At 62.3% G+C, this 23,814-nt stretch overlaps 2 protein-coding genes across 12 annotated transcripts in view; one reads left to right on the plus strand and one right to left on the minus strand.

Moving 5' to 3' along the window:
• ZXDC (ZXD family zinc finger C) lies at positions 1 to 21,924 on the plus strand. Its single transcript, XM_070360065.1, is given in 11 exon segments — positions 1 to 204; positions 206 to 885; positions 3,104 to 3,256; positions 3,341 to 3,419; positions 4,188 to 4,318; positions 9,704 to 9,874; positions 12,548 to 13,194; positions 14,587 to 14,671; positions 18,162 to 18,286; positions 18,769 to 18,870; positions 20,973 to 21,924. Coding segments are annotated over 11 exon segments (2,436 nt in total). The 5' UTR covers positions 1 to 28; the 3' UTR covers positions 21,060 to 21,924.
• The window catches only part of SLC41A3 (solute carrier family 41 member 3), a 23,473-nt gene continuing 20,993 nt past the window's right edge, over positions 21,335 to 23,814 (minus strand). For 10 of the 11 annotated variants that reach the window (XM_070360070.1, XM_070360067.1, XM_070360071.1 and 7 more), the window contains 2 exons: positions 23,045 to 23,193; positions 21,335 to 22,491 (listed from right to left, as the gene is read on the minus strand). In XM_070360070.1, coding sequence (XP_070216171.1) covers positions 22,282 to 22,491; positions 23,045 to 23,193 — 359 coding nt within the window. In that variant the 3' untranslated portion in view covers positions 21,335 to 22,281. The remainder of the gene's footprint in view (positions 22,492 to 23,044; positions 23,194 to 23,814) is intronic. The other variant, XM_070360074.1, reaches the window with a different exon arrangement.

A 23,814-nucleotide genomic window follows, 5' to 3' on the forward strand; every position in this document is an offset into this window, starting at 1 on the left:
GCGGTGGCTGGACGCGCCGCGGCCCAAGATGGACGCGCCGGCGCTGCTTGCCTCCGCGGCCCCGGACGCGCTCGGGCCCCAACTCGGCGGTGTCCCCGGCCGGCCCCGCAGAGCCCCGGGCCCCGCGCGCCGCCGCTTGCTGCTGCTGAGGGAGCCCGAGGGCGGCGCGCGGGGCCCGCGCGCTGCGGGAGGCCGGACCGCCGGCCGCCGGCGGCGGCGACTCTCTCGTGGTGCTGCTGGACGTGGCGCGCGGCGCGGCCGCGGCCCCGGGGCGGCGGGAGCCGGAGCCCGAGCCCCGCGCCGCCTCGAGCCCGGCCGGCCGCCCCGCGCAGGCCCCCGGCGCCGCGCCCCTCGGGGGCCCCGGGGCCGCTGGCCCCCAGGACCTGCTGGTGCGCCTGGAGCGCGGCGTCCTCGCGCTGGCCGCGCCGTCGCGGGGCCCGCCCCCCGGCCAAGAGGCCGGCAGCCCGGCCGAGGCCCGCCGCGCGCCCGCCGGCCCCGGCTACCGATGCCCCGAGCCGCAGTGCGCGCTCGCCTTCGCCAAGAAGCACCAGCTGCAGGTGCACCTGCTGACGCACGGCAGCGGCCAGGGCCGGCGGCCCTTCAAGTGCCCGCTGGACGGCTGCGGCTGGGCCTTCACCACGTCCTACAAGCTCAAGCGGCACCTGCAGTCGCACGACAAGCTGCGGCCGTTCGGCTGCCCGGTGGGCGGCTGCGGCAAGAAGTTCACCACCGTGTACAACCTCAAGGCGCACATGAAGGCGCACGAGCAGGAGAGCCTGTTCAAGTGCGAGGTGTGCGCCGAGCGCTTCCCCACGCACGCCAAGCTCAGTTCGCACCAGCGCAGCCACTTCGAGCCCGAGAGGCCCTACAAGTGCGACTTTCCCGGTGAGCGGCGCGGGCGGGGCGCGGTGTCTCCTCTCCTTCCGACCCGGGGTCGCGGCGGCTCCCAGACCCCGCTTGGCCGCGAAATAGCTCGGGGAATCTCGGAGCCGTCCCCCAGGTGTGGGTGCGTCCGATGAGCGAGACCACAAGGCGTCTTCCCACCGACGGAGCCGGAGGCAGGTCTGGTCACTGGGAAACGCTCAGTCCGGCTTGCGGGCGCGCACCCCGGGCTGCAGGAACGCTGGGCCGCCGTACAGCGGGGCGAGACATTAGGGCGCCCCAGGGGATTATCGCCCGGTGCGGCGCATCCGCTTTTTATGCCGTTAAGACTTTTGTTTCGTTTGGACTTCATTGTTGTGTGAAGTTCTGAAACTCGTCTTCATCTTCAGATGGAGACTCCCGGCGAGGTGGGTTCGGTGGGTGAGTGTCCGTGGACTCTCCGCCCGGATAGGCGGCTCCAGCAGCGGAGGGCGTGTGCCTGCGAAGGAGGGGCTGGGGGGCTGGGGCCTGCTGCGGAGCCAAGGCAGGGAATGTGGGCAGGTGGGAGGCTTCTGGAGGGCCTTCCGTAAAAGAGAAGTTGGAGTGTGCGCCCGGCAATTGGTTCATGTGTTGTGGACCGGGAGTGCGCTCTGCATAGTGTCCAGGTTACGGAAGTGTCCTGGAATGAGGGATTTTGAAAGGGCGGAAGAAATGTCAGTTGTTAGGGAATTCTCTCTGATCTTCCCCTGTGCCCTGGCCGGTCCTGTGCACCCCGTCTCCGTGGAGAGCCTGGGTGGAGGGCACTCTCTCTCTCTGTTCCACACTCGGCACCTGAGGGCGGCTTACAGACAGCTCTAGTGAAGAGCTCAGAGGGCGTCCATCTGAGCAAAGTGCTAGCAGGATCAGGGATCCACCTGTTTTGGGCACGGGGTCACCCTGGGGATTTTGAGGTGAATGATCTGTGGGGTGTCTGTCCCGGGTGGATGGAAGGAGGAGTGGAGTGTTCCAGACCGCAGGGGCCTGAGGGCTGACCCAGGTGGAGGCTGTGGGTCCCTGAGCGGCTCCAGCTGGGGAGGATTGAGACGCTGGGTCCCGCGGCTTCTCAGTCGGTCAGGGGAGGGTGTGTCTTGCTGAGGCAGACTCCGACTTTGCTTGTTTAGATGTGTCTACCTGACCGAGGGGCAGCCCAAAGTGAGGACTGGCGGGGGCCGCTGGGAAGGGACAGAAGTGTACGTGAGGAGGGGTGGGGGCCGTTTGGGGAGATGAGCGTTTCCCTGCTCATTGTCACTGCAGAGAGGAGGGGCGACGGGCTCTGTGCCCGTGGCGGCCCCAGGAGGGCTTGAGAGGGGCCATAGCGCCCACTGCTCACAGGCATCTTGCAGCCTCGTGGGTTCTGCCTGGTGTGAGCACTGACCTTTTCTGTCGAAGGAGAGCTGGTTGTTTAGTAGCTAAGTCGCGTCCAGCTCTGCTTCTCCATGGACAGCCTACTTTTTCCACCAGGCTCCTCTGTCCATGGGATTTCCCAGGCAGGAATACTGGAGTGGGTTGCCATTTCCTTCTCCAAGGGATCTTCCTGATCCCGGGATCAAGTCTGGGTCTCCTGCACTGCAGGTGGATTCTTTACCAGGGAGCCACCAGGGAAGGAGCTGATGGCTTCTAGCTCTCCCCAGTGGAGAGCTTAGTGATGTTTGAAGTCCCGTGGGTCAGCCCGGTTGAAGATGCAGATGGGAAAAGCACGGATGAGCCCAGTGACTTGTGACAGAGCAGGAAACCCCAAGGAGACAGGCCAGAGGGAGGAGGAGCTCACGGCAGGGGCCGGTCTGCCTCTGGGAGGGCGTGCCCAGGGATGGGGGGTGTGCCTGGTTCCGCAGGTGGGGGAATCTCAGGCGTTACTGCAGTGGCTGGCAGCCCTTTCAGGCTCAGCCTGATCAGACAGAATCTGGTTCCTTAGTATCTGCTTCATCTTGTTGGGTTTATGGGTCGTTGAGTTCCTGCCACACCTGGAGGGTCTGTCGTGCTGAGCCGGGAGCTGATGGGTGCATCGGAGGACGATCAGGTGGCCACGTGGGGCAGGTGGCCTGTGAACTGCCCCGAGCCGCCCCGACTTCGGCCTCCAGGGAGGCCCTGGAGTCGTCCTCCTCCTGCGTGCCCCGGTGCCAGCGGTGCCTGGCGGGTGACTGGGTTAGCTCTGTAACGTGCCTTCTGCCCCGCCAGTGAGCAGGCTCTGTGTTTCTCTGTTCAGGCTGCGAGAAGACATTCATCACCGTGAGCGCTCTGTTTTCCCACAACCGGGCCCACTTCCGGGAACAAGAACTCTTTTCCTGCTCCTTTCCCGGATGCAGCAAACAGTATGACAAAGCCTGTCGCCTGAAAATCCACCTGAGAAGCCACACAGGTAACCAGCCCGGGCCGTCCGGCCCCCGCCCGCCATCTGTGCATTCCCGGTTGTGATCACGAGGTGTGGTTTTTCTTTCCTAAGGTGAAAGACCGTTTATCTGTGATTCTGACAGTTGTGGCTGGACCTTCACCAGCATGTCTAAGCTCTTGAGGCACAAGAGGTAACCTTTACATTTGGGTTGAATTCTTCGTCTTGAAAATGAGTGAGTTATTGGTCAGTAGCAGAAGCCTGTGGATGGGATAATCTGTGGATTTCTTTAAGTTATGAAAAACAAGTGTGGATAACTTGGAAAATTCAGAAAGTTTATAAGAAGAAAAACACACAGAATCTGATCACTTAAAGTTAGTTTTTTGTGTGTACTTGTTTTTAAGTTTAGTTAGTATGCGTAACGTTCAGCTTGATTTTTAGAAAGGTAAGGCTATGGACTAAGCCTCCCTCATGCCATCGTCACTTCCGTGCTGTGGCGGCCCCTTGAGGGCTGGGCTCGTGCAGGTGGCCCTTGGCCTTTGTCCCGCATCCGGCCTCCCAGCAGCTCTGACGCTGAAGTGCTTGTCCTCCTGTTTTGTGTGGGGACCCAGAGAGCTGGGAGGCGTTCTGTCCTTGCACAGCTGGGGCTGAGGGCATCTACACGGAGAAAGACCGTGTGCACGTCAGGCGAGGTCCCCTGCCGCAGGGACAGCCTGTGTGGTAGCGGGTGGCTGAATGGGGGAGGCGGCTGCTCCTTCCTGCGTGGAAGCTGAGTCTGACTGTGGTCGGCTCCATCAGGAAGGAGGGCTTCTGCCCATGAGGGCTAGGGACCAAATCCAGGCTCTTCTGAGATGTGCCGTTTTCCCCTGTGATGCGGAGAGCTCGTGGGTGGGTGCATCTTGCAGAGCTGTGCCCGCGGCGGTGACTCGCGTGGTCACCCTCGCTGCCGTCTGTCCCGCAGGAAGCATGACGATGACCGCCGCTTCCCCTGCCCCGTCGAGGGCTGTGGCAAGTCGTTCACCCGGGCCGAGCACCTGAAGGGCCACAGCGTCACCCACCTGGGCACCAAACCCTTCGCCTGTCCTGTGGAAGGTGGGTGTGAGCAGCCCCACGGCCGCCTGGCGCTGCGGGTGGAAGAGTCTGAGGTGCCAAGTAGGCCGGGCCGTGGGTTGGCTCGGCTGGTCTTAGCCGGGGGCGTGCGTCTTGGGAGCAGAGTGCTAGCAAGCAGGTGCAGAGTCGGACCGCTGGACCTGGGGCCTGGGCCTGGGGCTGTGGCTCTGCCGAGTCCCCGCTGGCCGCATCCCCGCTGGCTTGACGCTCGTGAGGATTTGGCGTCATACTGTGGGGAAAGTGCTGTTCAAAGGAGACGCTGCAGACCCACCTGAAGCTGAGCGTTCCCTGGAATGTGGCGAAGGTATCCCGGTGGTCTAACCAGACACAGACGTGCGTCTCTGCAGGGCTCCAGTCGGGGGGCGGGCCACAGGCGCACAGCCAGTGTGTGGGGTGCTGGGGACGTGACGGCAGTCACCCAGACTGTGCTGGGATGGGCCGGGGAGGGGTTGGAGACAGAAGTGCCGGTGGGAGGCTGAAGACGGCCTGGGCCTGGCGGGGCTTCTCCCGGTGCAAGTGTGTGCGGCCCCCTGGGAAGGTGGGTGGGAGTTGGGGTGCGCAGAGAAGTTTGTCACCAGAGGGTCGTTGGTGCCTTTCCCTTGGGCGGGGTAGCTTGGTAGAAGCCTGAGGACTGTGGGAATGTCTTTGTGAAGAGGTGACGCGCGTCTTGGTAGACCGCTACACTCGGGAAGAGGTGGTCGTTGACACACGTGGACACGCGCGCGTGCTGCTGGGCATCAAGGAAACCCGGGCGAAAGTGAGATCCTTTGGGCTGGCCAAAAGTTTCCTTCAGCTTTTAAGTAAAAATAAAAGACACGTTTCTCACGTTCATCAAGAACCCTATTGAGTTCCTCACCATCTTGTTCAGCTACCCTGTGCATTTCTCAGCTGGCATCATAATTCCATCTTCCCCAGACTTTTTTCCCTGCACGTAGCATTCTTTATTTCAAGGTCTCGTAGCCCAGTAAGAACACGGTTGCTGGCATTTACAGCGTTTGGGGAAGCCCTGTATTCTCCTCCAGCCATACTCTCTGGTTTATTTGCAACAAGAACGTCAAAACAAATGCAGCTGGACAGTTCTTTCCATTTTGTTTAGAAACTGGAGCAACCCGTTTTCCCACATTCTACAGTAGCCTCATTCCATCCAAACACCAAACAGAAGAGTTCTCAGCGCGTCTTCATTCAGGTTCTGCACGCGCTCAGTCTTCCACTGGGTCCAAGGGGCGGTGGGTCATTGGAAAGCCGCTCGTGTCAGCAACTCTCGTGAATCAGAATTCCATTCTCGCGGTGTGGTCCCATCAGCGGGCCAGCATTTCCTTGTGCCCCCTGTTCTTTCTTCTTTAACTTTCCGTTTTGTCTTGGAGACCACCTCATTGGTCCTTAGCAGCATTGTGAGGGTTTCGGGTATATGATGAAGGGTCCGGCCGTGCACACACGCGCGCGTCCCTTCTCCCCCAGCCCCCCAGGCGGCCCCGTGACCCTGAGCGGAGCCCCGTGTGCTGTGCAGTGGGGCCTGGTTGCTCACGTGTGTGAAGCACGCAGCGTGTGTGCAGGGTGCTCCTCGCCCCGCTCTGCCCTGCCCCGGCACGCATAAGCTCGTTCTCCAAGCCTGTGAGCCCCGTGTGCTGTGCAGTGGGGCCTGGTTGCTCACGTGTGTGGCGGGATGTAAACGGTGCGGCCGCTCTCCAAGTGTGGAGGCCCTTAAACAACTAGACACACAGCCACCACACGACCGTGCAGCCCACTCAGGGGCACGTATCCGGAGAAAAACACGATCCAAAAGGGTACATGCACCGCAGTGTTCACTGCAGCGCTGTCTGCAAGAGCCAGGACGCGGAGGTGAGCTGTCCATCGACAGAGGAGTGGATGAAGGAGACGTGGGACGTGCCCATCGTGGGCTACTACGCGGCCACTCAACACGATGAAGCGATGCCACGTGCAGCAGCGTGGAGAACCCAGAGTCTCCTGCCGAGTGAAGGAAGGGAAGGAGAAATATCACATGACCCCTCATATGTGGGGTCTGAGAAAGTCCTGGTACAAACTCGCTCACTCACAGACCAGGAACAGACTCCCAGGCTGGGAGAAGCGAAGTCAAGGAGCTTGAGTCCTCCAGCTCTGTCTTTCTTTCTCAAGATTGTTTTGATGATTCAGGGTCTTTTGTGTCTTCGTACAAATTAAAAAATTTTTTTTGTTATAGTCCTGTGAAAACTGTTGTTGGTGGTTTGATAGGGACTGCACTGAATCTGTGGATTGCTTTGGGCAGTGTTTTGTCACTTTGACAGTATTGATTCTTCTGCTCCGTGGATGTGGTATATCTGTTTGTATCTTACAGGTTTTGGAATATGCATCTTTCGTCTCTTTAGGTAGGTTTGTTCCTGCGTAGTTTATTTTTTCTAGTATGCTAAATGAACTGTTTCTTGAGTCTCCCTTTCTGGTCTCTCGATGTCAGTCTGTGGCAGTGTAGCCGGTCGCTGTGCGTGACTTTTCTAAGCTGCAGCTTCGCCAGATCCCCAGGCGAGCTCAGGCGGCCTTCTGCTGGCATCTGTAGGACCTTCTGTGTGCAGTGTCGTGTCCTCTGCAAACCGCGACAGTTTGCATTCTTCTTTTCCGGGTTTGAATTCCCTTTGCTGCTTTTTCTCCTGATGACCCTGGCTCGTACTTGCAAAACTGTGGTGCGTAAAAGTGGCAAGGGTGAACATCCTTGTCTCGCTCTGACCTTAGAGGGGATGCTCTCAGCCTCCACACCGAGTGTGATGTTGGTGTGTCGAGTAAAGTGATGGTGTGTTGTACATCCTTGTCTCGCTCTGGTCTTAGAGCAAATGCTCTCAGCCTCCACACCGAGTGTGGTGTTGGTGTGTCGAGTAAAGTGATGGTGTGTTGTACATGGCCTTTATTATGTTGAGACATGTTCCTTCTGTGCCCACCTTCTGAAGTGTTTCTCATAAATGGATGTTGAGCTTGTCAGAAGCTCTTTCTGCATCATTGAGATAAGCGTGGTTTTACTCTCCCACTTGCGGTGTGGTGTGTCACACTGGTTGACGTGTGGGTCCTGAAATCCTTGCGTCACCGGGAAGGATCCCACTATCGTAGTGTGTGACCCTTTTAATGTGTTGTTGGATTCCAGTTGCTCATTTTTTATCTTTTTGAGCAAAGAGCTCTTCCAGATGCCTTCTGTAGTCTTCCAGGGAATTGAAATGTCTTCCACTGAGAGAGTTTTGTGCAGATCAGGTAAATGGACCTCTGAAGGTGTGGTGTCTGGTCAGCAGGGACGGTGAGTCAGGACTTCCCGGCCGAGCTGTGACAGTTTTTGTCTGGTCATTGAAGAAGCGCACGGTCTTGGTTGTCCTGAGGGAAGAGCGTGTGTTTGCTGCTGCCGACTCCACACGCTTTCTCCTCGGGTGCTGCTTTCAGTGGGCCTTGTTGGGAGCAGTGCTCGTTGGAGTGAATCGTCTGGTTTTCTGGAAGAAGCCCGTAACGGAGGACTCCCTTCCAGTCCCACCACGGTCACAACACTCCCTTCTAGGATGAAGACCAGCCTTGGGTGGTGGGTGGCGGCTCGTATCGCTGGCCCCACGAGCTCCTCCGCGCCACTTTCTCGTACAGCACACACTTGTCATCGCCTGTCACAGTGTGCTTTGTAAGTGGAAAGTTTTCATTACGTTTCAGTAGAGAATCCATGTAGAATACGGTCAGAAAGGTTTGTGTGTTTGAGTGAAGCCCAGCCTTCGGAGCAGTGACGGTGGCCGCGGCGGCGCCGACGCCTCGCGCGCGGGCGGGTGTGCTGAGTGTGCTGCTGCCCCCACGTGCTGCGCCGCTGGCTGTCCTCAGTGTTTGAGTTCGCTTGCTTCAACTTCAGCCGATCTTCCCAACCGTGGGGCTCTGTCCGGCCAGGAGTCTCCGCGTTTGGTCGTCACTGCACCGTCTCTACACGCTGCGCAAAGCTCCTTTTGTGTCTCAGTTGCATTTCTATTTTTCTTGAAATGACAAAGCACCATATGCTGGAGTTGTTACTTTTTCCCTTCCATGTTCAGTATTAGAGTGGCTACAAGAAAATTCACCAGCCTTGGTGCCTTTTTTGTTTGTTTTTATGTGCACCGATTTGACAGCTGTCACCATACAATCTAACAAAACTGTTTGGATGAAGTCAACAGACAACGAAGCGCTACTGTAGCCATCTTAGGGAGAAGGTCAAACAAACCCTTTGGCCACCCGACATCTTGTTTTCTGTTGAATTCGTAAGTTTCTACAGCCGGAAGCTGCCTTCTGGCAGGAGCCGGGAGGATGTCCCTGCTGTGGTCAGGCCAGTCCTCAGGAGAGCGGTGTGACCGAAAGTGTGCTCAGCACCCCTGCCGTGTGGCCAGCCTCTGTGAGGGTCCTGGCTGGCGGGTGGGAACCCAGCACGCTCGCCCTGGGACCCCTGGCCGGAGGCCAGAGGGGTCTCTGCTATCTGTTGTGTTTCCCAAGTGCCCTGTCCTGGGTCTGACCTCAGGAAACCGGTTTGAAGTTTTGTTTGCAAATGACCTCAGTTCAGAACTCTTCTCAGAGGCCGCCGACCCTGGCTCTTGCGGCTGTGTCCTCGCTCCAGAGCCTCTTTCCCTGCAAGAACCCCTCCTGCCTCGAGCTGTCCTTCCTGACCCAGGACCCCCGTCCCATCCCTGCTTTATGGACAGACAGCACACGCGGGGCCATCAGGTCCCTCCCACCCCACTGCAGACCCTCGGCCTCAGGCCTTCATGGCTCTGACAGGCCTGCCCCTCATCACCTGGAATGTGACGTCTCTCCTGACACCTGTTCCTGCCCCGCAGGCGGACGCCGCCCTCGGGCCCAGAGTGCTGGGCACCCCAGCCCTGTCCACCTTGGTGGGCTGCCGTCCGCCTCAGCGAGGGCAGCCGGCCGCCTACCGCCATGCCGACCTCCGGTGCTGGGGCCTGGGCCGTGGCGGCTGGGCGATGGCCTCTGTGGGTTGCTGGTTCCCTGTGTCCCAGCACTGTCCGTGCTCTGAGACCCTGGTGGGCATGGGCCGCCAGCCAGGCAGGCCCAGCTCCAGGCCCCTCCTCCTGGTTCCCGGCCGTCTGCCTGACCCACCTGGCAGCGGCTTCTCAGTGGTGACACGGGAGGAGGTTGCTTCTGGCGTCAGTGGGGACGATCTGTAGCCTGGATGTCTCAGGGTCGTGGGTTTTCCTCCAGTAGCAGCGTAGCAGAGGTGGTCGGTGTGGCTCGGCGGTGGAAGGCGGGAGATGTTGGCGTAGCCCTGAGGCTGGGGGGGCAGCTGCGTGTCACACCCGGGGTGCGTGTGGCCATCGGGACGTCTGGGCACTGCCCGGGGCGGGGGCCCTGGTGCCTCATGCAGCTGTCCTCTCTCCCCAGGGTGCTGCGCCAGGTTCTCGGCGCGGAGCAGCCTCTACATCCACGCCAAGAAGCACCTGCAGGACGTGGCTGCCCCGAAGAGCAGGTGTCCGGTGTCCAGCTGCGACCGGCTCTTCGCCTCCAAGCACAGCATGAAGGCCCATGTGCTCAGGCAGCACCGCCGGCCCCCAGGTGGGCCCCTGGCAGCCGCGGGCTCCCCCCACCTGGCCTGGGCAGTGAGGCCCCTGAAGCGGGCCTTGACCTCGCCCTGTGTGCCGAGCTGCCCCTCCAGCCCCTCCTGTCCGGCCCTGCCCCGGACAGCCATGGGGACAGAACAGACCGTTCCTGGATGAGCACGGGGGCAGAGTGCAAACCGTGGCGGGTCCCACGGTGACTCTGCACATGGCCCTGGCCGTCCTGCCTCCTGGGCGCTGAGCAGCCTGGCTTTCTGACCGTGAGCCCAGGCCCCCAGGTGTGGCATGCAGAGGCTGGGTACCGACAGCGGCCTCTCCCCGCAGCCATCCGGCCGCCTGCTCCCCGGAGCCTGGTGGGTGTGGTGCTCCTGCAGCGCCTCGAGGGTGAAGTCCTGGCTGCAGGCACCCAAGCAGCTGCTGCTGGACTGCTCAGGGCTGCCTGCCCGCCTTGGGCATAGCCCCCGCCCCGCTCTGTGATCCTGGGAGGGGAACTGGAACGCAGGGCATGTGTCAGGAAGGGGTCTGGCAGTGTCCACATCTGTGACGTGACGTGGTCTCATGTGAGGCCTGGATGTCTGGGTCTGTTACGTGATGTGGTCTTGTTCGGGCGTGGACGTCCCAGGTCTGTGAGGTGACGTGGTCTCGTGTTGGGTAGGTGAGGGAGTCTGTTGTGAGCAGGCAGGGATTCACAGCTTGACGTGACTGTAGGTGCTGGGGAGTGTATGTCTGTCGTGGAGGAACCCAGCCTGGCCCTGGAGGGATTGGGTCCCCTCACGGTGGTCCTGAGCGGGGTCGCACCACATGGAGGTGAGGCAGGGCAGTGCTGGTGTGGAGGGAGCTGGTTGCCTTCATGTGGTCCGTGTTAGTGCTTGTGTACGGGTTGTGAGTGTCTGGCTCTTGCACGTGGTAGGTCTCCAGTAAACTTTTATAGAGTTAACAAAATGCTAAATAGGAAATTTATGAGCAAGTTGGTGTTTCTTGATGTTCGCCTGGATTCAGTTCAGTTCAGTCGCTCAGTCGTGTCCGACTCTTTACGACCCCATGGACTGCAGCCCGCCAGGCCTCCCTGTCCATCGCCAGCTCCCAGAGTCCACCCAAACTCATGTTCATTGAGTCCGTGACGCCATCCAACCATCTCATCCTCTGTCGTCCCCTTCTCCTCCTGCCTTCAATCTTTGCCAGCGGCAGGGTCTTTTCTAATGAGTCAGGTCTTCGCATCAGGTGGCCAAAGTATTGGAGTTTCAGCTTCAACATCAGACCTTCCAATGAACACCCAGGACTGATCTCCTTTAGGATGGACTGGTTGGATCTCCTTGCAGTCCAAGGGTCTCTCAAGGGTCTTCTCCAACACCACAGTTCAAAAGCATCAATTCTTCGGTGCTCAGCTTTCTTTATAGTCCAGCTCTCACATCCATACGTGACCACTGGAAAAACCATATTATCGTTCTTGATTTTTTCATAGGGAGCTGAATCAGCAAGGTTGTCTAGGAAACTGGAAAGTTTTGAGAAAGAGACCTGTTTCCGTTTTTACCATCTTCAGAGAGGCCCTGCCGTCTCTCTAGAATGTTCCCTGGTGCTGGGTGATCGTCAAGGCCCCGATGGGCCGGCCCAGCGTCTGAGCTCCGTAGCAGCACAGCCGCGGGCAGAGGCTCTCTGCGTGGTTGTCCTCGTTGGCTTGGGGACGGCGTCTGGCAGCTTTCCTCCCTGGGTCCCCAGTGGAGCCTCGTCGCTGCTCTGCCGCGGCGTCCACAGGGCGGTGTGAGCTTGGGGCTCGCTCCGGGTTGGGGGTGCTGGTGCTGCAAGAGAGGCCTGTCGCAGTCCCACTGGCTCCTCTGCAGGATTCTCGTGCTCCTGCCTCCCTGGTGGCTTGGCGCCTGGCGAGCGCTCACCAGGATTTGGAATGGTGGGTGTTCTTGTGTCTGAACTCCAGCATGAGCGTTCAGTGACATCGTTTGATGTCGGCATCGTCCCTTCTCCCGAGGGTGACCTCGTGGCTGGCACTCCTTCACCGAGGAGCAGTTACTCGAGTGCTGGGCACAGGTGCCGCTGTCGTCACGGGAGGCTGCTTGGGGGCCGGGCCTGTGCCTGCTGTAGGGCGGGGGCGTCCGGGAACAGGGCGGCTCTCCAAGCCTGTTGGGAACCGCTCTCTCCAGGGGGCTGGGGCCTGGGCTCAGTGCACGGAGCCTACCGTGTGTCTCTGCAGGCCGGCCGGCCGGCCAGCTGGTCCCCGCCGTCCTCCCCCTTGAGCTCAGGAGAGGCAGAGACCAGGCTGAGAGGTGGCCTGATGCGGCTGAACCTAGAAGGGTCCCCGAGCTGCGGGGTCAGCGCAGCCTGAGGTCGGTGGTTCGTGCTCTGTGAGGGGCTTGGTCTCCACGGGGCCATGCGAGTGAAGGGTGTGAAGCCTGAAAGACTCAGGGTGAAACCTTCTCTTATTGTTACTTGGGGAGCGTCAGTGGCTGGGGGAAGACCCAGGGGCTCCAGGCTCTGAGCCCCTACACGGGGCACCCGCATGTCCCCCACGGCTCCTTCCTGCAGAGTGTGGCACCTTCGGGGGTTGGCAGGGGCTGCGGGGGGGCATCCGTGTCCCCTCAGTGTGTCCTGTCCACATCTTAAGTGCAGACAGCCCTCCCGTCTCTGGTCACCACGGTCACCAGTGTTCCTTCCTTTTCAGACCTCTTCCCTCCGCTGGGGGCTGCGAGCACGCTGACGCCCGGCGGTGACCCTGACAGCCCCGGGCAGGGCGAGTTCAGCCACGTGGACCTTGCGGTCCTCTTCTCCGACCCGCCGGCCGACGGCAGTGCCGCCCCCGGGGCCCCCGATGCGGCGCTGGGTGCTGGGATCCTGACCGTCGACGTGACTCCTGCGGGCGCCTCTCTTGGAGGGGACCTCCCTGCTGGTCAGGCTTCCTTTGGGCCGATGGACCCGCTGGTCTTGGTGGCCCACAGCGACGTCCCGCCTGGCCCAGACAGCCCCCTTGTCCTTGGGACGGCAGCCGTAGGTTTCCAGCAGGGCAGCCTCACCGCGGACGACATGGCAGCCATGGGCACAGGGGCCCTGGGCTGTCTGGTGGCCGTGCCCGTGAAGAACTTGGATCAGGACCCCCAGGCTCTGACCCCGAGTGGCCCCCGGGAAGCCAGCAGCACTCTGGAGCCGCTGGTGCCCATCAAGGTGGAGCCAGACTCGCCCCCCCGTGCCCAGCCCGGCTGGCAGCAGGAGCCAGGTGAAGGGGCGTCGCGGCCTGCAGAGTCCAGCCCCACAGAGCAGTGCAGTCCTCGGAGAGACACCGGGCTCACGGCAGGGACCGGCGGCTTCTACCTGGTACGAAGCGCCCTGGGGTCACTGGCTCCTAGCTCGGCTCCTACCCCGCCGTGCAGTGTCCTGGATTGACCGTCTACTGCAGACTCTTCCTAGGGGCCTGCGAGAGCATGGAGCCCTGGCTACAAGTCTGGAAACCTGAATTCCTGTCTCGAATCTGGAACGGACTAGTGTTTATGACCTTGAGCAAATCACTTAACTTGTCTGAGCCTTCAGTTCTCAGTTATTTCTGAAATGAGGGGCTTCGACACGATTTCTAAGGTCTTTTCGAGTGCTGTGGTTTTGGTGATAATGTGTCTTTTCCTGAGAAAAGCTGGGATGTTCATGAGGTTGAAATGTCCTGGCGTTTGAGCGTATCACATAATGGCAGGTCCTCAGACGGACTCCTGACTGAGAGGAATTGCGACATCGATGGTGTCTAAAGATTTATGGACGTGAAGAGCAGGAAAAAATTACCAGTTAGAACGGACGAGAGAAGGAGAGTGGTCTGGGAGCTCTGTCTCTGGAGGGTCATGACGCTTCTCCACTTGCGAGGCCTGACGCTGGCGTGCTGTCACGGCACTCACGTCAGTTACGAGTTCACTGTAACTCAGAGTGACTTAAGCAGAGTCTCGGGACGGTCTGTTTCCTCAGCCTCGGGTGGGAGCAGTCAAGTAGGTTTCTCTGTGGTGCAGGTTAAATTCGATAGTGATGTTTATGTTCAAAAAGTTAAATCTTACTTGGCCACGATTTAGTGAAGAGCTAATCTGTGGAGTCACCGTCCACCGTGAGGGACGCAGAGATGGCCAAGGCCCAGGGCCAGCGGCGCGTGAGGCTGACCCGACCCTGTCCGTTCTCTCGCTAGCTGTGTGACTGGGGTCGGCCCGGCGTCTGGGAGCCCAGAAGGCGCATGGAGAGGGGCCCGCAGGTAGGCCCGAGCCCCCCGGGGATGAGGGTCGGCCATGTCCTTACAGGGCTCCCAGCCCCGCGCCCGCAGACCGGGTCCCTCATGGCGCTCGCAGCCCCGTGCCCACAGACCGGGCGCTCGTGGAAGTCCCACCGTCCCTGGCGCACCGGCCGCTTCGCCGGCTGAGGCCCCGCGCAGCCGCGGCCCCGGGCGGGTGGAGGGCTGTGCTGAGGCCGTGGGGCGGTGGTCAGGTCCTGGTCACCAGGACTCGGGCTCTGTTTCAGGCAGCAGAGGGGTCTTCAGCTCACGACAGGCTGGTTTCCCTGTGAGGTGTTTCATATGTTTTAGACTCCGGAGCAATAAGTGTTGCTTCTCTGGATGAGAGTCCTGTTGCAGCTGTGACCCGGCGCCCGACGTGGTGCTCGGTCTCTGACCATGAAACGCACCCTGTGCCCAGTTGCCGCCTGCTGTTTGGGTCCCGACTGATGACGCCTTTTTTTTGGATTCAGGAAGGTGGAGGCTCAGCGAGAACTGATTCCCAGTCCGTCCACCGAGCCAAGGAGAAGAGGCAGAGAGGCTCCGGGAGCCGCGCGGGTGAGGCTGCGTGTGCCGGGCCGGGGCGGCATGGGGACCCCGGGCGGGGCGCTTCGAGTTTTAAGACGTCAGCGCTTTGTGGAGTTTCTAAAACACGCCGAGTGGACTCCACGCTGGTTTGTGAACTCGTCCGTCTGTCCGGGGCGGCTGCTCTTGGTGCCTTGTGAGGCTGATGCCGGCTTCCTCAAAAAGCACCACGTAAAGTATTTAACTACAGCTTATTTCAAAAGTATCGAGAGGAGTGTAGGGTCCGCGTCCAGTCGTCCGTCTGTGTCTCCTTTGAATGACGATGACGTGCTCTTTCCTGTCGGCTTTCTTCACGGAAACACTGCCCCGTGGTGTCTGCGGGTGGTTGGTGTTCACGGGGGACGAGGCTCCCGGTGCTCGAGCCCCGGGGTGGCGGGGGCACAGACGGGGTGGGCCCGTGGAGACGGAGCTGCTGGGGCGGCGTCTGTAGAGCGGTTTTCTTTCTTTGTTGTTTTTGTTAATACTTTAGCGTCATCTTTTTAGAAGTCAGGACACTTAGAAACACACCAGACGGGGTCATCACTTGGTTAGACGTTACCAGCTTGCTTTTCTTTCAAGTTGGCGTCTAGCACGTGTCCAGTTTTCAGTCGTAAGCGCCGTGAACGTCTGTGCTTCTGTGTGCTCGTGTCGCCCGGGGAGGCTTTGTGTCTCGGGCCTCCCACATGCGACACCCCTCCCTCACCCTGGTCCCTCCCCCGTGTGTGCGTGCGCGTGCACGCACCTGCTGCAGAGTTGGGGCAGTGTGTCCATGGGCCGGTGGGCCTGTCAGCGTGCAGGTCCCTGTACCACCCGACTGGAGGCTGTGCCCTGGCGAGTTGGGCCTGGGGGCTCCATCCGGCCCCCGAGGCCTGGGCTGTGGGCCTGCCACTTCCTCAGGGCTGCAGAAGACGCTGACGTCCCCCCCACTCACTTTTGGCTAGAAGACTTGTGCTCGCTCAGGAAGGTGAGCAGAGGTGTCCCCGCATCTACCCGTGTGAGGACAAGCAGCCTGCTGGCCTGCCTGCGCCTCCAGGGGTGGGCGGGCATGTCTACCTGCTCGGTGATCCAAGCACTGTACTGGCTTTCCAGACAGAGCCTGCCAAATGTCCAGGCTTCCCATATGAGGCGGGGGGAGCATCTCCTTGAGTGTGAAGGCTCCCACCCCTACCCCCACCCCCAGCTCAAGGCCCGAGACAGCCAGCAGGAGGAGGAGCGTAAGTACGTGCCCACTGTCCCTTTTCCAGAGCCCTGGGCCAGCCGTGCGTTTCCCCGGAGCTCTGATTTTGGTGGAACTGCAGGCATGTAGAAACGCTTCCCTGTGCTTTGTCCCCGGTCATGGTGCCCGACACGTCACGTCGCCTCCCCCATGTGGACCCGTCTTGGGATCACGCATGTCTACACGGCTCGGAAAGGGCCGGGCCGTGGTCCACTGATGGCTCGGATGTTCTCTGCCTGGGAGAGGGGCCCCCGGGTGAGAAGGGAGAAGGGGGCCCCCGGGTGAGAGAGGAGAAGGGGGCCCCAGGTGAGAGACGGAAGAGGGTCGCCCCAGGTGAGAGAGGGAAAGGGGGCCCAGCTGAGCGCCCTCCGTGCCAGTGGTGGTGGCTCCTCTGGTGGTGACTGTGGGACGCGGGCCCTCGTGCGGGCTGAAGGCGCACTGAAAGGAGGGTTTGTGTGACTTCGCTTAGTTAAGTGTGTGCTGACCTGGCGGGCGAGCTGACCGGGCTTGAGCTCGTGAACACACAGAGACGTGCTAGTCGCTCACTAACACTGGCCTGGTGTTGAGCCCTGTGGACCCGTCCGTCACCAGGTGTGAAACAGGCACTCGGTCACGACATCTAGAAGAACCGAGGGGGTTTATTTCTGATGCGTGCGCGGGTTTTCCCTTTATTCTCCCATTTAAGCAGCACGCGCGCACACAGTTGTGCGTGAAGGCGGAGCTTGGATCCCAGCTGGGGTCTCAGGTAGCACGGCTCGGCTCGCGCCGTGTCATCAGTGTCAAGGAGAGGGGGCTCAGGCTCACTGCATCTTTATGATGTAACTTGGTGATGAGTAGGAGACACACATCGTGTAAACCTTGCCTACTTTAAAAAAGTTGGCCGTGCTGGGTCTTAGCTGTGGTGCACACGGGCTTCGCTGGGTCACACGGGGTCTTAGCTGGGTCACATGGGCTTCGCTGGGTCACACAGGGTCTTAGCTGGGTCACACGGGGTCTTAGCTGGGTCACACGGGGTCTTAGCTCTGCACACAGGCTTCGCTGCTCCACGGTGTATGGGATTTTAGTCCCCCGACCAAGCATTGAATCCCCACCCCCTGTACTGGAAGGCAGATTCTTAACAACCAGAGACATCCCCACATCTTGTCTGCTTTTAAAAGTAACTTCAAAAGATGCACTGTTTGGGGCCTGCCTCCATTCATCCCACAGTGGTCTCGTGACGGGCTTCCTTGATAGGCCTGGAAGTGCAAGTTGGCATGCAGGCGGCCCGTTTGGACGTGAAGTGGAGTTAGACCCCCATCAGCTTGTGTCTGACTGTACCACGTGGGCTTCGTCCAACGCCGCGAGCTGAATCTGCAGCTGCAGAGTGGGGTTGAAGGTATATTTAAAGCACGTGAGCTTTTTGTTAAAAAATGGTCTCGACGAGTCTCCAAGCGCACGCAGACACGAGCTGCCTGGGAGCGCGCCGGCAGTGCCCCCCTCGCCGCGCCAGCGGGCTTCCCCTTTGGCGTTTCGTAGTTGCCGTTTCACGCGTCTTCTCGATGTGTCTGCACTGCTGATAACTGCAGTGCCCCTCAGCTTCCGATGAAGAACGTTCACTCCTAGAAAGTGTGCTTAAATAAACTTTAAAAATAAGTGGAATTCCCATTTATGGACACGTTTGTAGCAGGACGTGTGCTGGGGTGCTGGAAGACCTGCAGGCGTGCCAGGGGCTCCCGGAAACTCCAGCGGAGGCCAGAACGTGCACCCAGAGGCTGCACGAGGCCGGGGCGGGGCATCTGCAGTGAGCCCCGCAGGCGCGGCCACGCCCGTGGGTAGGCTTGTCTTCTGTGCCCGTGTCCACCAGTTGCCCGGGCTCCTCGCCCTGGCACTCCCGGACCTGAGCGTGTCTGCCTGCCCCACCGTCCAGGGTCAGGGAGAGTGGGCAGTGGAGCCAGGTGGGGCTGTGTTCTCGTCAGAGAAACCCTTTCTGGGTTAGGAAATGCTTTCTGGTCAATGTTTTTTAAGTGTATTGTTATAAAACCAAGACAGTGATGGTTTTTGTGAAGGAAGTTGTACCGAAAGAGCCGCTTAGCAGCTGTGAGGGTCGGGGGGTGGGGGAGGGGGAGGCAGCTTCAGTCCGTCCTCCTCCCGAGAGCTCTGTGCTCCACGTGTCAGGGACCCCGCGCACCCCTGGCTGGCAGGTGTGCAGGGTGAGGCAGGGTCCGCCCCGGAGGGCGGGGGCCCGAGCACGTGTGCGTGGAGGACACAGGAGGTCATGCTCTGTTTCAGGAGCCACTGGGGAGTCTTCACCAAGCCCGGGGGACGGTGACGTCTGTGCCGGCCTGGGAGCCTGGCTGTGGGGCAGCCTCGCCGTGCCCAGCGCCCTGCCGTGTGTCCAGGTGCAGCTGCTGCAGGTGAGAGCTCGCGCCACACAGACACAGAGAGACGGACACACAGACACACACCCAGAGAGACACAGGCACAGACACACCCAGAGACACGCACACACAGACACAGACAGCACCCCACACGCCCCTCCTGTCGCGCCCCGGTGTCCACACTCCCTGGTCAGGATCTGGGCTCCCGCATCTGGCGGGACGCGGGCACCTTCAGCCTTGCCTTCTGGGGCTGGCAGGGGATGGGGAGGGGAGAGGCGTCCACTCCGAGGACGCGCGGCTCTGACACCCGGCACGTCTTCGCTGAGCGCCTGTGTCCGCGGCTGTGGGCCTCGGGGCTAAGCAGGGCTGTGGGAGCACGGAGGGCAGGCAGCTGACCCCCGGCCCCCGTCAGCGTGGGCCTCGGGCCTCCCTGGAAGATGGGCTGGGCTGGGGCTGCCGCATCTGGGGGGTGGCTTCCTGGGGCCAGGGTCCCTGACATGGTGCTTTTGCTTCCGCAGGACGAACCCTCAGGGGATGGGGTCTTGCCTCTGGCACTCAGCCCGCAGCCTCCTGCCTTCCAGCCCCTGCTTGCTGTTGACCTGCCCGTCTGTGTCCTCCAGGTTCGGTGCCCCTGTTCTCTGGGTTGGTCTAGCCCCACGCAGCTTCTGTCCCAGGCTCGTCCCTGAGGTGGGCTCACCCCGGGTCCCCTGGCCAAGTGGCCAGGGTGTTTTCCGGAGAAGGGGGTGAGGGTTTGAGCAGTAAAGGCTGAGCCTGCAGCTCAGGCTCACACGTCTTGGTGGGTGAGGTGGGGTTTCACGTATTCAAGTTCACGTGTTCAGGCCTGTGAGAGTTGGGCTGGCCGGGTTTCAGCCTCTGCAGAGATGGGCCCAGACAGGTTAAATGGTTGCTGGAGTCAGGGCTTAAGCTGCGTGTGGGTGGCAGTGGGTAATTCAGATTTGGATAGGTGAGGGTGATCTCTGCACTTTATCAGATTTGAAACACGTATGTAAAAGTCAGACACGTGGTTTGACTTTTACATGTGTGTAAACCAAAAACGTAACTTTGGTTTTCTTATGTTCAACTTGGGCTGTGGTGTTAGAAGTGGACGTTGGATGGAGCTTGGAGGCCCCTGGTCGCAGCGTCCAGAAGGCCTCACGGCATCCCTCCTCCCACGGGGTGGCCCTCGTCCTGGGCTCCTTCCTAGGGTGGCAGGGGGTGGGCGGTGACTGGTGTCCGTGGTGGCCTGGAGCCCGGTGCCAGGGTGGCTCCCTGGAGGCGGCGGCCGGGGCCCGTCCCCGTGGGGCCGGCCGGGGCGGGGTCCCCCCTCTGAGGAGAATGGAGCCCGTCCACGCGGGGCCGGCCGGGGCGGGGAGTCCCCCTCTGAGGAGAATGGAGCCCCCCCAATGGGCCGGGCGGGTCCCCCTCTGAGGAGAATGGAGCCCGTCCACGCGGGGCCGGGGCGGGGAGTCCCCCTCTGAGGAGAATGGAGCCCCTCCACGCGGGGCCGGCCGGGGCGGGGTCCCGCCTCTGAGGAGAATGGAGCCCGTCCACGCGGGGCTGGCCGGGGCGGGGTCCCCCCTCTGAGGAGAATGGAGCCCGTCCACGCGGGGCTGGCCGGGGCGGGGAGTCCCCCTCTGAGGAGAATGGAGCCCGTCCACGCGGGGCCGGCCGGGGCGGGAGTCCCCCTCTGAGGAGAATGGAGCCCGTCCACGCGGGGCCGGCGGGCGGGTCCCCCTCTGAGGAGAATGGGAGCGGGGCCGGGGTCCCCCTCTGAGGAGAATGGAGCCCCTCCACGCGGGGCTGGCCGGGCGGGTCCCCCTCTGAGGGAGAATGGAGCCCGTCTATGCGGGGCTGGCGGGCGGGAGTCCCTCTGAGGAGAATGGAGCCCGTCCCACGCTGGGCTGGCCAGGCGGGAGTCCCCCTCTGAGGGAGAATGGAGCCCGTCCCCGGGCTGGCTGCGGGAGTCCTCTGAGGAGAATGGAGCCCGTCCACGCGCGGGGCCGGCGGGGCGGGAGTCCCCTGAGGAGAATGGAGCCCGTCCACGCGGGGCCGGCCGGGGCGGGGTTCCCCCTCTGAGGAGAATGGAGCCCGTCCACGCGGGGCCGGCCGGGGCGGGGAGTCCCCCTCTGAGGAGAATGGAGCCCGTCCACGCGGGGCCGGCCGGGCGGGGGTCCCCCTCTGAGGAGAATGGAGCCCGTCCACGCGGGGCTGGCCGGGGCGGGGAGTCCCCTCTGAGGAGAATGGAGCCCGTCCACGCGGGGCTGGCCGGGGGGGGGTCCCCCTCTGAGGAGAATGGAGCCCGTCCACGCGGGGCTGGCCGGGGCGGGAGTCCCCCCTCTGAGGAGAATGGAGCCCGTCCCACGGGCTGGCTGGGGGGGAGTCCCCTCTGAGGAGAATGGAGCCCGTCCACGCGGGGCTGGCCGGGGCGGGGAGTCCCCCTCTGAGGAGAATGGAGCCCCTCCACGCGGGGCCGGCCAGGGCGGGGAGTCCCCCTCTGAGGAGAATGGAGCCCGTCCACGCAGGGCCGGCCGGGGCAGGGAGTCCCCTCTGAGGAGAATGGAGCCCGTCCCCGCGGGGCTGGCGGGGCGGGGAGCCCCCTGTGAGGACATTGCGGTGGGGATGGAGCTCGGCTCCCCTGTGTTGTTGGTGTGGAAGCCTCCCCTTGAAGTGACACGGGCCTACACTGGGGGAGGGCAAGCTCACTGCTGTGCTTGCTTTGCAGGAGGTGCTGCCCGCGGGCGGAGGTGCCGCAGTGCCCGAGGACTTGCCGTGCTCGGGAGGTGCGGCTGGTCTGCGCGCCTGGCCGTGACCTGCCCCGCTGGGCCGGGGGCGCCGCTGGGCGGCCAGGCCCGTTCTTCAGCGACTCCGGGGCAGTGTTGAGTGTTTCTGCTCCACTCTGTCAGGGATGCTTGGGGCTGGGCCTCCCACCCCGACTGCGAGAGCAGGTGCTGGTCTCACTGCTCCGCCGAGTGCGGCCCCTGAGGACGCGAGGGGCCCCCAGCCGACAGGCCGAGGACACAGGCGGCCCCCCCAGGCCCCACTGCAGCCCCCACACCGGCCGAGTGTCGAGTTAAACTCACAGAGTGAGCTTTCTTAGTTTTTATTTTGGTGTCGGTACCTCGTGGAAGCCGACAGCGGTTTGCAAGGCTGTCCTCCGAGCACTGGGGCGCATGCCGGGCCCTGGCCCTGGCCCGGGGCCGCTCAGGTGTGCACGCGGGCGTGTGCTGGCTCTCAGTGCGCGGCCCGCCCTGCGAGAGGACGCGAGCTGTGACCATGCGCGAGGTACTGCCCGCTGGGGGCCTGGGCACGGGCCCCGGAGCTGGTCCCTGTGCCTCTGCAGGTGAGAGGTGTCGTTTAGACGGTGGTGGTTCCCACTCTGCTTTCTGTTTGTCTCCTGAGGCGGGGGCCTCAGCCTGTGGGAATGACCCCGCTTTCCACGGTGACCCCCGGTGTCCTGTGGGGGCTGCATCCTCACTGTAGGTGGATCGCAGCCGCCTCACCAGCACCTCGGCTCCCCGCTTGTCCAGAGTGCCCTGGACACATAGCCTCCGGGCCAGGGCTGGACCTTTGTCCCCCGAGGTGCTCAGGACCGGCTTCCATTTCCCAGGCACTGAGGTCCCTGCTGCTGTTGGGCCCAGCTCCTCGTGCGAGTGAATAAAAGTTTTTGTAGCCGAGCCAGAAGCCGGGCGTTCTTTCTCTCGACTGCAGCTCTCGCGTCCTCTCCTCACCGTGGTGTGGGGCCGATTCCCTCCCCTTGGGGTGGGCCTGGGGTATGGTCTCACCTTTATCCTCCTCTGGGGGTTTAAATCTAAGCACAGGTTTCTGCTGATGACCAGAGATGCTGGGAGCAGAAAGGGGATCAGGCCCATCCCTGGAAGAGGGGGGAGGACGGCCTTGCAGGCTGAGGGTCCTGCCCCCCGCGCGCCCCGCCCCCTGCACGTGTGTGCAGGACAGAGGCCGCCCCAGCCCCGGGGTCCGGCCAGAGGAGCCGCATCAGGTCTGTGGGCGCGAGGGAGGGGGCTCCTGGGCCCCTAGGAGGGTCCAGGTGCTGGGTCCAGGGGGCTGCTCGGCCGCATCCCAGTCCGCAGCAGCCCGTGGGCGAGGAAGCAAAGTGCCAGCAGGCCGGTGCCCAGCAGGTCGCCGAGCCCTGTGAGGTACGGGATGCAGTGGTCATCTGGGTCCAGGGCCCGCCGCCACGCCAGCCGGACCGCCACGTCAGCCAGGTGCAGCAGGACGGTCACCTGCGGGGTGACAGGCAGGGTGACGGCTGTGCGGGAGGGGCCGCGGGCCTCTGGGTGGGCGTGGCGCCCCGGGCCCCATGCCAGCCCTGGCTCCCCTTGGCCCAAGGTGCGTCTCCGCCTGGAGCCTCAGGCTAGCTCTACCTCTCAGGCTCGCCGGGAGCCTGTGTGGAGGCGCCCTACGCGCGGTCAGGCCTCAGGCCCTGAAGCCGCTTGTCCAGGCCGTCCTGCCCTGGCACCAGTCTGGACGGCCTCCCGGGCTCCCTGCCTGCCCTTTGGGGTCAAAACCGTGCCGGCACACCCTCATGGGGCTGCCCCCAGGGCCTGGGCACGTGGGCTGCCAGCAGAAGCCCACAGGCACCTGTAGGAGCCCCTGGCCTGCCCCGCCCATCGCGGGACCCACCCTCTGCCGCTGTGCTGACCCTGCTGGGGAGGAGCGAGCAGTGCCTCTGGACACGGCCCCTGGGCCGGACCAGCTGACCGAGCCTCCGGGAGGCGGGGGCTACGTCCCGCTTGTCCAGGGACCCCTCCCAGGGTGGGGCACGGCGCCCCTTACCTGGACCAGGCCCGCCAGCAGGTACAGGAGCACAAAGGTCCTCTCGCTCGGGACCGACTGGCTCTCCAGCAGGGAGACGATGGAGAAGAAGGCCAGGTGGCCGGGCACCACGAGCGCCAGCAGGACGCGGGCCGACGTGGCGTTGATTTCTGCGGGAGGCAGGGCCGTGGCTGAGTGGCGGTTGCAGAGGCCCGGGCGGGAGCCTGCAGCGCAGTGGCCACGCGCACTTCCCGCCGCACGTGTCACGGAGCTGCTGTGTGTCCTCCCCACGGGTGCGGCCAGCACTCCTGGGAGCCGGCGTTGGAGCAAGAACAAGCAGGATTGAGCCACAGCAGCAAGCAGGCCGACCAGGAGGCGGCGCGACCCGCTGTGAGGGGGAGGTGGACGTGGCGGCTTCCGGAGGCCACCGTGCGGACGCACTGGGACCACGGCCGGGGCCCCCTCGGCACGGTCCTCAGCAGCTGTGCGCGCGGCTCTGAGGCTGCGAGAGACACACTTTCCTGCCAAGACTGTAGGCTGTAGAGCCAGCCCGTAATGTGAGGGTCGTGTCGGGCAGAAAGGGGCCTCAGTGAGGGCCAGGCTCCATCTGCACCGAGTTAACACGGCGTCTCATCAGCTGGGTGGGGAGGGCAGCACAGTTGCGCAGACGCAACTGTGAAACACCCTGGAGAGGCTGCGCCAGACCTCTCCACAGCGACAAACCGTATGAGGCCTTATGTATAAGCCTTATTTAACCGTATGATTGTTAAAAAGGATCTTTAAAACAAAAA

Source organism: Bos mutus, chromosome 22, assembly GCF_027580195.1.
Source record: "Bos mutus isolate GX-2022 chromosome 22, NWIPB_WYAK_1.1, whole genome shotgun sequence".
Lineage (NCBI taxonomy): Eukaryota > Metazoa > Chordata > Mammalia > Artiodactyla > Bovidae > Bos > Bos mutus.